The sequence below is a fragment of the Phaseolus vulgaris genome, chromosome 10 (assembly GCF_000499845.2).
Source record: "Phaseolus vulgaris cultivar G19833 chromosome 10, P. vulgaris v2.0, whole genome shotgun sequence".
Taxonomy (NCBI): domain Eukaryota; kingdom Viridiplantae; phylum Streptophyta; class Magnoliopsida; order Fabales; family Fabaceae; genus Phaseolus; species Phaseolus vulgaris.
Window position 1 is genome coordinate 21,669,956 of NC_023750.2, and position 14,792 is coordinate 21,684,747.

General features: G+C 52.2%; 1 protein-coding gene across 1 annotated transcript; it reads left to right on the forward strand.

Annotated features, from left to right (window-relative positions):
• The first annotated feature begins 4,626 nt into the window (after positions 1-4,626).
• On the forward strand, positions 4,627-5,310 carry LOC137816709 (uncharacterized). Its single transcript, XM_068619984.1, has one exon. It carries the CDS (start codon positions 4,627-4,629, stop codon positions 5,308-5,310), a length of 684 nt encoding a protein of 227 aa, XP_068476085.1.
• Positions 5,311-14,792: the final 9,482 nt, after the last annotated feature.

The following is a 14,792-nucleotide window of genomic DNA, read 5'->3' on the forward strand; positions in this document are numbered from 1 at the left end:
TGACCGCTTGGGGCATCGCCCAAGAAAGGTGTCGCCTCGCAAAGGCGTCGCCCAAGGAAGGCGTCGCCAGGCTAAGGCATCGCCAGGTTAAGGTGTCACCAAGTTAAGAAATAGTCTAAGTTAAGACATCGACGGTGTTACCCCCCGATACCCATGGGCAGGAAAGACCATGGAGGGGGGTAATACCATGAGGAAGTCTCGGGCCCCAGAGGCTCAGAACAGCAATGAAGAGAAGAGAAAGGTGGCTTCAAAGCCATAAGTTCTAGTACCAGTAGGGGGTAACCTGACTCGTGAAGTACCCACGCCACTGCTGGGAAACCCCGGGACAGATACGACCCATGAGGAGGCCACGCCCAGGGGAGAACCACGTGCATTGTACGAGAGAAAGGTAGATACACTCCCAAGGTGAGTGACTAGAGGTTGGGGCGCATGAGTTGCCACACAAGAAGTCACCCCATGCGCTAGAAGCACTTCGAGGAAAGAGGGCTCACACAATGGAATAACCCTAAGTTGGGTTACGGCGCTGAGGGACCCTCTGCGCAGAATAACGATCAAGTCAGAAGAGCACGTGGCAAAAAGCACGTGCTCATTAAATGTTTCAGTGAAAGTTTGCTAAGGTACGCGCTAATTCAGTTAAGATTCGAACGTTCCAAGGAATATTTTTATACGCTTTCAATGCGCTTTAACGCGTTTTAAACACGAGAGATGTATAAAAAGGGACATTGGGGCATTTGAAAGGGGATCTGAGTTTTGACCTAATTCTCGCTTTAACGCGTTTTGACCTAGTTGTTTTCGCTGCGCCCACTGTGCGCACAAGACGATTAGGGCAACACAGTTTCAGTCATTCAGTATAGAATTCGACCACCCTCAGAGCATTCAGTGACAGTGTTCTACTAGGGGTGTGTCACCTTTGATGTTTCTCGCTAGCTGACTTGATCGTTGGAGTGCAAACGGCCGCGAGGGCGACCCTTTGTTCACTTCTTTTCAGGTACTCACAAACGGAGCAGAACGAAAGTGCCCTAGCTCGTGAGGACAAGCCACGCGCAAAGACAACCCTAGTCAACCGATGGGAACATTTGGCTCCCATTGTGGGGCCGATATAAAACATCAGTCCCATCACATAGTTTTTCAGTTCCAGTCGCAGTTTCCAACCCAGTTCCAGTTCTCAAATCGCACTATAGTCAAGAAGGCTTCCAGAAGCCACGAACATGAGACCCGCACGCGCTAGGAGTGAAGAGTGACCATTGAACAACTCATGGGCATGATGCAAGGGCTGCAGGAAGCAATGACAGCATCGAAAGCGGAGCAAGAACGCATGCAGGCGGATCTCACAGCATCTCAGGCGAGAAACGATGAGCTCCACCGCGCTAATGAGGAGTTACGTCGTGGGTGGCGCGACGTAGATGAACCTGAGACTGCCACCCCACCCAGAGAATTCTCAACACCATTCTCACAAGCAATCCTAGAGACAACAATCCCCAACACGTTCACGGGGCCCAAAGTAACATTCACAGGGATGGAGGATCTTGAGGCACACCTCACTGCATTCCACACACAGATGATGCTGGTAGGCGGTTTTGATGCCGTAAGTTGCAAGCTCTTTATGAGCACCTTGACTGGGATGGCCATGGACTGGTTCATCAGCCTCCCAGAGGGTCACATCACGTCTTTTGCGGCTATTCAGAGAGCAGTATTTAGCCAATAGGGCCCCAGCCCCAGTCTCGTACGACCTATTTGACGTGAAGCAGTATCAAGGGGAGACCCTGAAAGAGTACGTAAGCCGTTTCGGGGCGCAGGTGGTGAAGGTAGATACCACAGACGAACCCATGATCGTTGACGCATTTAGGAAGGGGGTGTGCCCTGGATCTTTCAGCAAGTCGCTCAATCGCAGCCGCCCCAAAACTTTTGCTGAAGTAAGGCGTCGGGCGGTAGAACACATTGCCTCTGAGGGCGAGGCATACGAGAAGTGCACGACTGTTGTGCCCGCACGCCCGAGAGCGCAGATGCGCGCACAACCTGCTAGAGTCCACGAAGCCACTACAGAAAGAAAGAATCAAGATAGGAGACGCACCTACGAGACAAGGAGAACCCAACTTAGGAGTCGATCAGAAGGAAGGAGAGAGGGAAATAGACCCCTAAGGCACCACTTTGTGGTGGAACTTAAAGACCTCATCGTTGTGCCCAACATAGCTGACGAGTTGAGGCCACCGGTGAAGTCCGACAAGGTACTGTGACCTCACAAGGAATCATGGTGCGAATTTCACGAAGCATTTGGAAACCACATTAACAACTGCTTAGCACTGGGCTATCAATTGGATGAGCTTGTGAAGAATGGTTTCTTGAAAGATTATCTCACTGGGTCCACCACGACCACAGTCACGGCGACACCAGAGGAAGGTCAAGCGCATGAAATCCCAACTCACAGAGAAGTGCACACCATCGCTGCCGCCTTTTCCGGAGGGGGACCCACTGCCTCTCAACGTAAGAAATATGTGAGGTCAGTAAGTTCGGTTGCAGAGGAATTTCCAGACGACTCGTGGGAGTCAGACCTCGTTTTCACAAGGGCTGACCTGCGGGATGTCGTCCCACACGATAATGACCCAGTGGTCATTTCAGTAGTCACAGCGGGAAGGAAGGTACATAAGGTTCTCGTCGACCAAGGCAGTTCTGCAGACGTCATGTTTTGGTCGACCTTCAATAAGCTATAGTTGTCCCCCAACCTTTTGAGACCCTATACTGGATGTTTATATGGGTTTGCAGATAACCCAGTAGAGGTACGTGGCTACTTGGAGTTGAGGACGACGTTCACTGATGGAGCGGCATCACGCACCGAGAGCATCCGGTACTTGGTGGTCAACGCCAACTCAGCTTACAACATTTTGTTAGGCAGACCCGCCTTGAACAGATTAAGGGTCGTGTCCTCCACGCGCCACATGAAGATGAAGCTACCAGATCTTAGTGACAAGGTGATCGTAATCAAGTCGGATCAAGAGGAAGCCCGCAAGTGCTATGAAAATAGTCTAAAGACAAAAAGAGGCGTGGTCATGGTGATGGAGCGACCACTCATTTCAAATTCGCAAATGGAGTTGGAGCCGTTGGAAGAGGCGACGCCCGAGAAGTCCACGCCGGTCGAAGCCACCATATGGGCGACGCCTATGGAAGATGCATATACAGAAGGAAGAAACGACGATGTCTCGCCCGCTGAAAAAGAGCCAGAGGAGGCGATGCCCGACGCATCCGTTGGGGTGACACCTATGGAAGAGGACTCCATGAATGAATCTCTTGCAGGGAATGTGCAGAATGGGCAACCCCGACCAGAAGGTAACATAGTAGAAAGACAAATAGGGGGTAAGGTGTTCAAATTAAGACGCTTGCTGAGCCCAGGTGAACAAGAGGAGGTAGCCGCAGTAATCTCGCGCCACCTAGATGCTTTCGCGTGGATTGCGGCGGACATGCCAGGTATTGACCCAGACTTTTTGTGCCACCATCTCACCAGGGACGCGAAGGTTCGCCCTGTGAGACAAAGAAGGAGGAAGTTCAAAGAAGGAGGAAGTTTAACGAAGAGCGATGCCTCGTCGTGAAGGAAGAAACGCAGAAGCTGCTCAGCGCTGGACACATCAGGGAGATACAATACCCTGAGTGGTTAGCCAATGTAGTTCTAGTGAAGAAGGCAAATGGGAAGTGGAGGATATGTGTCGACTTCACAGAATTGAACAAAGCATGCCCCAAGGATTCGTACCCACTGCCCAACATCGATGCATTAGTGGATAGCGCCTCGGGGTGCAAGATGCTGAGTTTCTTGGATGCATTCTCAGGTTACAATCAGATCAAGATGCACCCCAGGGACGAGAGCAAAACGGCATTCATGACGGAAACCTGCAGTTACTGTTATAAGGTGATGCCGTTTGGTTTGAAAAATGCAGGCGCCACCTACCAGAGGCTGATGGACAAGGTCCTTGCACCCATGCGGGGAAGGAACGTACAGGCCTACGTAGATGACGTAGATGACATGGTGGTAACTTCGCACGAGGGAGGGCAGCACATAGCTGATCTGGAAGAGTTATTTGCTACCATATCGAAGTATCACCTCAAGTTAAACCTAGAAAAGTGCGTTTTTGGCTTGGAGGCGGGAAAGTTCTTAGGTTTCATGCTCACAGAGAGGGGGATAGAGGCAAACCCTGACAAGTGTGCAGCCATCATCGCCATGAGGAGCCCAACCTCAGTGAAAGGAGTTCAACAACTGACGGGGCGAATGGCAGCATTATCGAGATTCGTATCTGCTGGAGGGGAGAAGGGCCACCCTTACTTCCAATGCCTCAAAAGGAATAGCCGTTTCGTATGGACAAATGAGTGTGAAGCAGCGTTTCTCAAGTTGAAGGAGTACTTGGCGACGCCACCTGTGCTTTGCAAGCCACAAGTAGGCGTCCCCCTCCGCTTATACTTTGCGGTGACTGAGTGGGCCATTAGCTCTTTACTGGTCCAAGAACAAAACCAGGTGCAGAAGCCCATTTACTTCGTGAGCAAGGCCCAGAATTAAGGTACCAGTCACTAGAGAAGGCGGCGCTAGCGGTAGTATTCTCAGCACGAAGGCTCCGCCACTATTTCCACAGCTTCACGGTGGTGGTGATGACAAATCTCTCCATCCAAAAGGTACTTCAGAAGCCAGATGTAGCAGGGAGGATGGTTCGCTGGGCGGTAGAGTTGTCAGAGTTCGATATCCAATATGAACCCAGGGGGTCCATCAAAGGGCAAGTCTATGCTGACTTCGTGGCGGAACTTTCACCAGGAGGAGACCCCCAAGAAGTGGAGTTAGGGTCACAGTGGATGCTCTCAGTGGATGGATCTTCCAACCAGCAAGGGAGTGGCGCTGGGATAATCTTGGAGGGGCCTAACGGAGTATTGATAAAGCAAGCTTTACGCTTCGCCTTCAAGGCAAGCAACAACCAGGCGGAGTATGAAACGTTGATTGCAGGGATGCTTTTGGCTAAAGAAATGGGTGCACAGAGCCTACTGGCGAAAAGCGACTCACAGTTGGTCACAGGGCAAGTGACAGGGGAATATCAGGTGAAGGACCCACAGATGGCCGCCTACCTGAGGTATGTCGAGGTGTTGAAAAGAGCTTTCGTTGCGTTTGAGCTGATGCATGTCCCTAGGGAGAAGAATGCCAGAGCTGACCTGCTTGCCAAGCTGGCCAGCTCAGGCAAGGGGGGGAGGCAGAGGACCGTAATACAAGAGACCCTCAAGACGCCGCGAAAGTTTGTTGCAGACAACAGGGTGGACGTCCTTCATGTTAGTACAACAAGAGGATAACCAAGGAGTCATCGCTCTTTGAGTCAAGATACGGCGAGGGCACCCTGCATCGGTACTTATGCGACCTCGCCAGAAGAAGAAAAAGATGTACAGGTGTGTGCTTTAGAGGAGGGCGACACATGGATGACCCCTCACAGGCGATACCTAGCGGACGGAATCCTCCCAGTGGAGCCGGAAGAGGGTAAGAAGATTAAGAGGAACGCCGCAAGATACACATTAGTAGATGGGATATTATTCAGGCACGGGTTTACGCACCCTATCTTGACGTGCGTAAGCGGCGACGAGTGCACCAGGATAATGGCTGAACTCCACGAAGGTATTTGTGGGAGCCACGTGGGAGGAAGATCCTTGGCATCCAAGGTAATACGTGCAGGGTTTTTCTGGCCAACAGTAAGAGAGGATTGCGTGCGATACGTCCAGCATTGCAAGCAGTGTCAGATGCACGCTGATTGGCACAAGGCACCGCTAGAGGAACTGAGATCCATATACAGCCCATGGCCTTTCCATACTTGGGGGATTGATGTCTTAGGCACGTTCCCATTGGCGACAACACAGATGAAGTACTTGATCGTTGCCATCGAATACATCACCAAGTGGATAGAGGCCGAACCAGTGGCACAGATCACCGTGCACAAGGTACAACACTTTGTTTGGAAGAACATTGTGTGTCGTTTTGGGGTGCCAAGGCGTCTCATTTCAGACAATGGCACCCAGTTCGCAAGCCAACAGTTGGGGAAGCTATGTACAGAAGTAGGAATCAAGCAGGTGTTTGCATCAGTCGAACCCCCCCAGACGAATGGGCAGGTGGAGTCAGCAAACAGAGTTTTGTTGAGGGGTTTGAAACGCAGATTAGAGAAGGCTAAAGGGGCGTGGGCAGAAGAAGTACCAAGGATTGTATGGGCTTACCACACCACGCCTCAATCCTCCACCATGGAGACGCCTTTCAGCCTAGTGTATGGATCTGATGCCATGATCCCGGTGGAAATCCACGAGAGCTCGCCACGTTTCCTAGGTTTTGTGGCAGAAGAGTCCAACGAAGAAAGGAGGGTGAACCTGTGAAGAGAAGAGTGGAGCGTCAGTACAGCTCCAAGGTGAAGCTGCGACAATTCCAGGTTGGTGACCTGGTCATGAGGAAAGCTCACCCTTACGAGTTAGAAAACAAGTTGTCTCCCAAGTGGACTGGACCGTTCAGAGCAACCAAAGGCAAAGGGAATGGTTCGTATAAGTTAGAAACTCTAGAAGGGGCCCCCATCCCACGTAGTTGGAATGCGGCTAATTTAAAGTTTTATTTTGTAAAGGGGACACTCTTTTTCCCTCCCAGGGTTTTTTAATGAGGTCACCCAAATAAAGAAAAGAAAAGTTTAAGATATTTCTGCCTTAGTTTTTCCCTTTCTTGTAAGATCAAAGAAACAGAGACAAGGCGTCGCCCAGATAAGGCGCCGCCAAGATAAGGCGTCGCCAAGGTAAAGCGCCGCCAAGATAAGGCGTCGCCTAGGTATGGCGTCGTCAAGATAAGGCGTCGCCAAAGTAAGGCACCAACAAAAAATGTAGCGCCACCAAGATAAGGTGTCACCAAGTTAGCGACATCACCATAAGGCGTCACCAGAACAAGGCGTCGCCAGAAGAAGGCATCGCCAGATAAAGAAGCGGGAGTCAGATGCGAAGCAAGATAATAGGTATGTTGAGTACAAGTTAAAAATCCGGGAGCCCAATCCTTGAGCAGGGGTTAAGGGATTCCTTCGAGATGCCCCCTCCTCAAGTATGAATAGCTAGCCCCCGGTATCAGATGTTAGACATAAGTTAAAAACCCAGGCGCTTGGTCCTTGAGCAGGGGTTAAGGGATTCCTCTGGGACACCCCTTCCTCAGGATAACTGGCCCCGGTATCAGACGATAGATGTAAGCTAGAATCTGGGTGCCTAGTCCTTGAGTAGGGGTTAAGGGATTCCTTCGGGACGCCCCCTTCTCAGGTATGAACAGCTAGCCCCCGCGTCTGATGTTCAGAAAATTTCGCCTTGGTGTTTTCAGACACCTTAAGGACGATACGACGTTGCTGTAGCAGGCCTCTTCTCAGGTGTGGGCACCAAACGCAAAATGATAAGGGCTAAGTTGCCCTAGTGCTTTAGACACTCCATGGACGATACGGTACTATTGTATAGGCCTCTCCGTGGGCGTGGGCACCAGAACGTGACTTTTGTCCCAAAGTGTTTAGACACGCTGAGGACACCCAGAGCAAGTCTCTCCTCGAGAATAGATACCCAGTACAGGTGGGATAAGTCCTCCACGCCTTTGAGCGATGTCGAGGCCCAAAAAAAAGAGACTCCCTCTTTCATCCTAAAGCGATGAGGTAAGTAAGAAGCAGGGCGAAGATTTTACAAGTTCAGAGGGAAAAAGAAACTCGAAAAGTGAGAAAGAGAAGCATAAAAGCATGAGTTATCAGAGACAAGGAAAATACGCAAAGTTAAAATCCTCCCTTGCCTTTGGGCAATGACGAGGCAGGTGACGCCTTCATGAGGAAGATTCCTCGCAGATAGAAAGGCCAAGTGGGGTTCTAAGTGGAAAGATCAGGAGAAGGGTATGCATCGCGACTCAGAGGGGAAGGGTAAGAGAGAAGGTCACGTGCTACCTAAAGAGTTAAAGACAAGGCGAAGAAGCGATGCATCGAAAGTAAGTACCAATTATGCCTTTGATTTAGTAAAGCAAGCAATAAAACAAAGAAGCTACAAGTACACGAGGATGTAAAAGTAAAGCTCGAATAAACATTTAAATAAAGTTAAGTGTCAGAATTATAGAGCAAGTGTTAGAAAGTACAAATTTACAAATGAAGTTTAAATAAGTAAAGTTCAATCCCCAAGGTCGAGGGGAACGACCTTCCCATCGTCTTCGGGTGCACAGCCTTCCGCCAGTGCACCTTCATCGCTTTCCACGAGTGCCACTCCCTTGGCGGACACACAGCCCCAGGCGACGCTCGCTCCAGAGGACTACGCGCAAGCGTATAAGTGGGCTCCCCTCCACCTACTTGCCGAAACGTCCAGCCAACTCCCAACTGATCATCTCGCCACCCTGCTGAAGGGTGCTGATGACGATCCTTCACGCGCCGTCGATAGAGAAGACGACCGGAACCTGGGCGTGCGCATCCCCCCCCCAAGGCATGCCTATCTGCGTAGATGATAGGGCCTCCAATGGGGTGCCCTTCACATTCATTTACTCGGCGATCTTTAAGAGGTTGCGCCTCCGCCTACCCTTCACCTTCTTTGTGAAGGAGCTCCTTACTGAGCTAAACGTTGCTCCTTGCCAACTTCATCCGAACGCTTGGGGCTTCATCCGCGCGTTCGAAATCCTGTGCAACCATTTCGGGCACCCTCCATCATCCGACGTCTTCCTCTACTTCTTCGAGGCCAAGAACCCAGGTGATAGGTCGTGGGTTAGCCTAAACAGTGTGACAGGGAGGGTGATCCTGGGTCTGTACCAGCAGTCTTTCAAGGACTGGAAAGGCAGGTTCTACATGATCACTTCCAACAGATGCAACCCCTCCCTTCTCGAGGGCTTTCCCCTCTACTGGGTTCCTAAGGTGGAGTTTAGGAAACCCAGAGGCTTGGAGACCATGGCGCCATACGAGCGCGAGCTGTGTGGCCTCCTCTCTGGCTTGGGCGCCAAATTTGGTTCGTCCACCATAATCAAGCACGAGTTCGACGCTGAAAAGCTCGAAAGATACATCGGTTTGTTTCCTCTTTTCCTCATCTACCTGCCCCTCATGCACATACTTGCTAACTGCTTTTCTGTGCTTTGAATTGTTTCTTTGAACTTGGTATGCTAACCCTTCACCACGTTGAACTGATGCAGACATGACTTCTGACAAAGAGAGGCGGCAAAGGCTGCTTGCCTAGCCAGGAGCCGACAGGCTGCTGGAGCCCCTACCGAAGTGGAGGCGACCGCCGAGCCCCTTCGCGCTTCCCCCATTTCGGTCGCGCCAGCTGAAGGGCGTGAAACTAGTGGTGACAAGAAGAGAAGACGATTGGTGAAGGCCCCTACTACCGTCATAACCGTTGAGGAGGAGAGCTCCGGGTCCCCTTTAGTCCAACGGAAAAGGAAAGGAACCGAGGGCCCCGAGGGTGATGCCAGCCCGCTCGCTCAGGCTCATGCATCCCCCGAGCGCCCACCATCACCAGCCCCCCTTTCCTCCCCACCCCCAGCAAAGTCACCCCCACCTACCCAAGCAGCTGGGAGTGGGATCGTGCGTTCAGAGGAGACCCCTCACCCTCTGCCATCACCACGCCCCCAAGACTCCGCCACCACCACTGAGGGTGGTGGAGAGAGCTCCTTCCGAGTGACGGGCCCCAGCGCCGAGGGACTTCCCAAGGTTCTCCGCCTGACCAAGCAGCTGCTGCAAAACCAAGAGCTGATCAAGTGGAGCTCCAGTGGGTTGGACCTTCATCTGGCCCGTCAGATGGTGCTTTCGCTGGAATTCTCCACGCAGCATCGCCGCCTCGAGAAGTTAGAGGGTAGGGTGAAGGAACTGCTTGGCCAACAGGAGTCACTACAAAGTGACTATGAGGCTTTGCAAGACACCAACAGCATGCTGAAAAAGATGTTGGAGGAGACCCAAATGGCGCGCGTCCAACGAATACAAGAGACTATCAAAACTGAGATGCTGATGGGGGACGCTGTTGCCACTCTCGACTCCCAGCTGATGGAGACGACGGGTAAGGCCGTCCAACTCGAGGCTAAGACCACTTACATGCGTCAACAAAACGCAAACCTGACGGAGGCCCTCGCCACGAGTGATTAGAAACTCAAAGACGCCGAGTCAGTCATTGCCACCTTGACCACCGAGAAGGCTGCGCTCGAGGCCGACAAAGCTGGGTTTGAATCTGAGAAGGCCAAACTATGGGAGGAGGCGACCGACACCTTTACTGAAGGTTTTGACTTTGCTATCGAGCAACTCAAGTGCGCCTTCCCAGAGGTAGATCGCTCCCAACTATCCATAAATTTCGAGGTGGTGGATGGCAAGATTGTCCGCCCTTGATGTGGCCCTCTTTATTTGCTCATGAACACTCGTGTAAACTTCGACAGTATATACTGAATTTTCTTTTCCTACCATTGCTTGTTTGATTGTGTATTTCTTCACTTTTATCCCTTGCTATGCGCGATTAACTATTAAACCTAAACGAGCTCGATTCCAAACCTTAACTGCGTTTGAACCGCTTTTTCCTCTAACTTCGATCACACGAGTGACCTTCGATGACTTGATCTGACGTAAGAACTTGTCTGAAACTTTTTTAACAACGTCTCGACCGCCGATAACCGATTAGGTTTGGACCCTTGCAACCACCTCCTCATCGGTCATCGTGCCTCCGTCCCATTTTTTTTCCTAGGTTACTTTGTCGCTCTAGCGCTTAATGCATAGAGGACTCTAACACCAATCTGTGTAAGATGATACCTTGATATCGGGGGGAAGAGTGTTTCGCGACAACCCCTCTTGCCTGCCCCAAGGTCTTCGAACTTTGGCACTTCGGACCGTACCTCCACCTTCTCACTCTTGGGGTGAGAAAGGGTTTGACTAAGAGCTCTACCGTGCCAATATTGATGCTGTGCCACTTAGGTAAGGGTGTTTCTCGAAATCCTCCCTTCCCTTCTTGGGCTTACTAGCACCCCTGGCATTTCAAACCTTAGCCGCCCGGACTCACGCCTGGGGTGAGGAGGACTTTAAACCGGTTGCCACACTCGCGCCTGGGGCGAGGGAGGCCCAACTGACCAACCGCACTCGCGCCTGGGGCGAGGGGGGGGGGGAATTTTAACTTTGAACTATGCAAACTATACCGTCCCGTATCCGGGCGTTGACAAAGTCAAGGTCAAAGTCAACGCCTGGAGTCAAAGTCAACACAAGGCGTCGCCTAGGTGAAGAGACGCCAAGTGCCAGCATCGCCAAGAGGAAGCATCGCCAAGGCAAGGCGTCGCCTAGGTGAAGGCGTCGCCCAACCAAGGCGTCGCCAAGATCAAATACCATCAAGTCAAGGCAATCACAGTGCGGTTCCCCGATACCCATGGGTAGGAAAGACCATGGAGGGAGCAACGCCGTGGGAAGGCCTCAGGTCTCGATAATCCGGGTAGTGATAAAGAGAAGGAAAAGGTGGGTTCAAGGCCATAGTGATAGCACCAGTGTAGGGCAGCCTGACTCGTGAAGTACCCCTGCCGCCCCAGAGACGCCTTTGGGACAGATACGACCCAAGGGGAGGGTCACACCCAGGGTAGCCAGGCGCAGGGTACGAGAGGAAGGCAGATACGCTCTCAAAGTGAGTGACTAGATGATTGGGGGCATGAGTTGGCACCCAAAAAAGTCACCCCTTGCGCAGTAGCACTCCCAAGCAGAAGGACTCACACGTAAAAACGTCCCCAGATGGGCAGAAACGTCCCCAGATGGGGTCATGGTGCTGTGAGGCCCTCCACGTGTACGATAGCCAGGTTAGAATAGAAACACCATTTAGTCAGGTACCAGGTAATTAAAGTCATTTAATACAGTTTCTGTTTTGAGCGTTTAAGGTACTATAAAGGCTCCCAAGCGTTTCAACGTCTTAAATGCGCTACGTTTTCTAATTAGACGCGCTAATTAAGTGCGTTACATTTTATGAATAAAAGCGCTTTAAGGCGCTTTAAATGCTTGGGTAGTTTAAATAGCGCCGAGAATGTTGGAAACGGGGTTCGAACTTTTGGCTAATTTTCCAGAAACACTCTAGTTGCTTGCTCGAGCCTTGAGGTTTTCGCACAAGGGACTAGGGAAGGATTTTGGCCAGAGGGAGAAAATATACACTAGACACAGTTTCCTTTTTACCACCTTCAGAGTGCCACACGCGGTACTCCGATACGGAGGTGCATAGTTTTTGGTGTTTCTTGCTGGCTGACTTGAGCGTCGGAGTGCAAACGGCCGCTAGGGCGCCCTTTTGTCCTTCTTTGCAGGAATCCACAGGTAACCAGTGGGAAGGAGTCCCTAGCTGACGGTTGAGGTCGCGCATGAAGACGTCCCAGGTCAACCGGACGGAACATTTGGCGCCCACCGTGGGGCCGATATAAAACATCAGTCCCATCACAAGTTTGAGAAGATCTACCAAGTTATAGTAACGTTGGAAGAGGTTTGAAAAGACCGTGACAATGACCACCACAAGACGGGGTACTGCACGCGCGGCCCCAGCAGAACTATCCATGCAACAGGTCCTGGAGATAATGCGGGGGATGCAGGAGAATATGGCGGAGTCGAAACTGGAACAGGAACGCATGCAAGCAGATCTCGAAGCCTCGCATGAGAGGAATGAAGAGCTCCGTCGTGTAAATGAGGAGTTGCGCCGGGGCCTGCGAAATAATCGGGGGCAACGTGAACATGACGAGATGGAGAACCATTCCCCGCCAAGGGAGTTTTCCACTCCCTTCTCGCAGGAGATTCTGGATGCAGTGATCCCGAACACGTTCGCGGGGCCCAAGGTGATCTTCACCGGGATGGAGGACCCTGAGATGCACCTCGCTGCATTTCACACACAGATGGTCCTGGTATGTGGCTCTGACGCTGCCAAGTGCAAGCTCTTTTTGAGCACCTTGACTGGGATGGCTATGGATTGGTTCATCAGCCTCCCGGACGGTCATATCACCTCTTTCCGACAACTATCGCGATTGTTCAGGGAACAATACCTAGCAAACAAGGCCCCGCCGCCAGTCTCCTACGATTTGTTTGATGTGAAACAGTATCAAGGAGAGACCCTAAAGGAATACATCAATCGCTTCGGGGCCCAAGTGGTAAAGGTTGGTACGACATAGGAACCTATGATTGTGTACGCGTTCGTGAAAGGCGTATGCCCCGGCCCTTTTGGGGAATCCATCATTCGCAGCCGCCCTAGGACTTTTGCTGAACTACGACGTCGGGCGGTAGAACATATCGCTTCTGAAGGAGAGGTGTGCGTGAAGCGCACCAGCGTCGTACCCTTGCGCCCGAGGAGACCGACGCGAGCTCAACCCGCCAGGGTCAATGAGACCACGACGGGAAGGAAGAAACCAGATGGGAGACGCCCCTACGAGGCGAGAAAGCCCCAGCCCCGGGATCCAGCGGGAGGCGATCGCCCGGCCAGAGAAAGAACGAGGCCGGCGAGATACAATTTTGTGGTGGGATTGAAGGACCTGATCGCCGTGCCTAATATAGCTGAGAGATTGAGGCGACCGGCGAAGTCCGATAAGGTGTTAGGGCCTCGGAAAGACTCTTGGTGCGAGTTTCACGAGGCTTTCGGTCACCACATTGATAACTGCCTGTCGTTGGGTTACCAGCTGGATGAGCTGGTGAGAACCAGGTTTTTGAAGGATTATGTCGCAGAACCCACAACGACCGCCACCTTGCCGCCGCCAGCGGAAGAACAAGCACACGAGACGTCGGTTCTCGGCGAGGTCCATACCATAGCTGGAGGATTTTCCGGCGGAGGACCCACCGCCTCTCAATGAAAGAAATACGCGAGGGGGGTCAACTCGATCGAAGAAAGAATCTCGGGTGAGCCGTGGGAGTCGGACCTCGTATTCACGAGGGGGGATCTTCGAGACGTGGTGCCGCACGACAATGACCCCGTGGTCATTTCAGTTGTCACAGCTGGGAGAAAGGTGCACAAAGTGCTTGTCGACCAGGGAAGTTCAGCGGACGTTATGTTCTGGTAGACATTCAATAAGTTGCGGTTGTCCCCCGAACTTTTGAGGCTCTACACAAGGTGCCCGTATGGGTTTGCGGACAACCAGGTGGAAGTTCGAGGCTACCTGGAGTTGAGGACTACGTTCACGGACGGAGAGGCCTCGCGTACCGAAAGCATCCGGTACTTGGTCGTGAACGCCAGCTCCGCTTACAACATCTTGTTGGGCAGGCCGGCGTTGAACCGGTTGAACGCAGTAACCTCCACACGCCATATGAAGATGAAGCTGCCGGACCTCAGTGGCAAGGTGATAGTCATCAAGTCAGATCAGGAGGAGGCAAGGAAATGCTATGAGAACAGCCTGAAAACGAAGAGAGGCGTGTTCATGGTGTATGAGCGTCCGCCGTGTGCAAACACGACGATGGCTGAGGCGACGCCCGCTGCGTTGACGCCTAACGAGGCCGTACCCGCGAGGGCGACGCCAAAAACAGATGCACCCATGGAGGAAGGCCCTGGCGACGCGGTGCCCGTGGAAGAGGCGGCGTCTGTCGAGGAGGATAGCAGGGAACAACCGACGGCTAACGCCGTGGAGAGGGAGATTGGCGGCAAAACGTTTAAGTTAGGAAGTTTGCTGAGCCCGGAAGAACGGGAAGGGGTGGCAGAAGTGATTTCGCGCCACCTGGATGCTTTCGCATGGTCCGCCTCGGATATGCCCGGCATCGACCCTGATTTTCTGTGTCAACCGTGCCTTGGTCTCAGTCTTTATCTTTCTCCGTTTGAAGTAGCGTGGGGCGTCGCTAGTAAAAGGGGCGTCGCCAAGAAAGAAGGCGCCG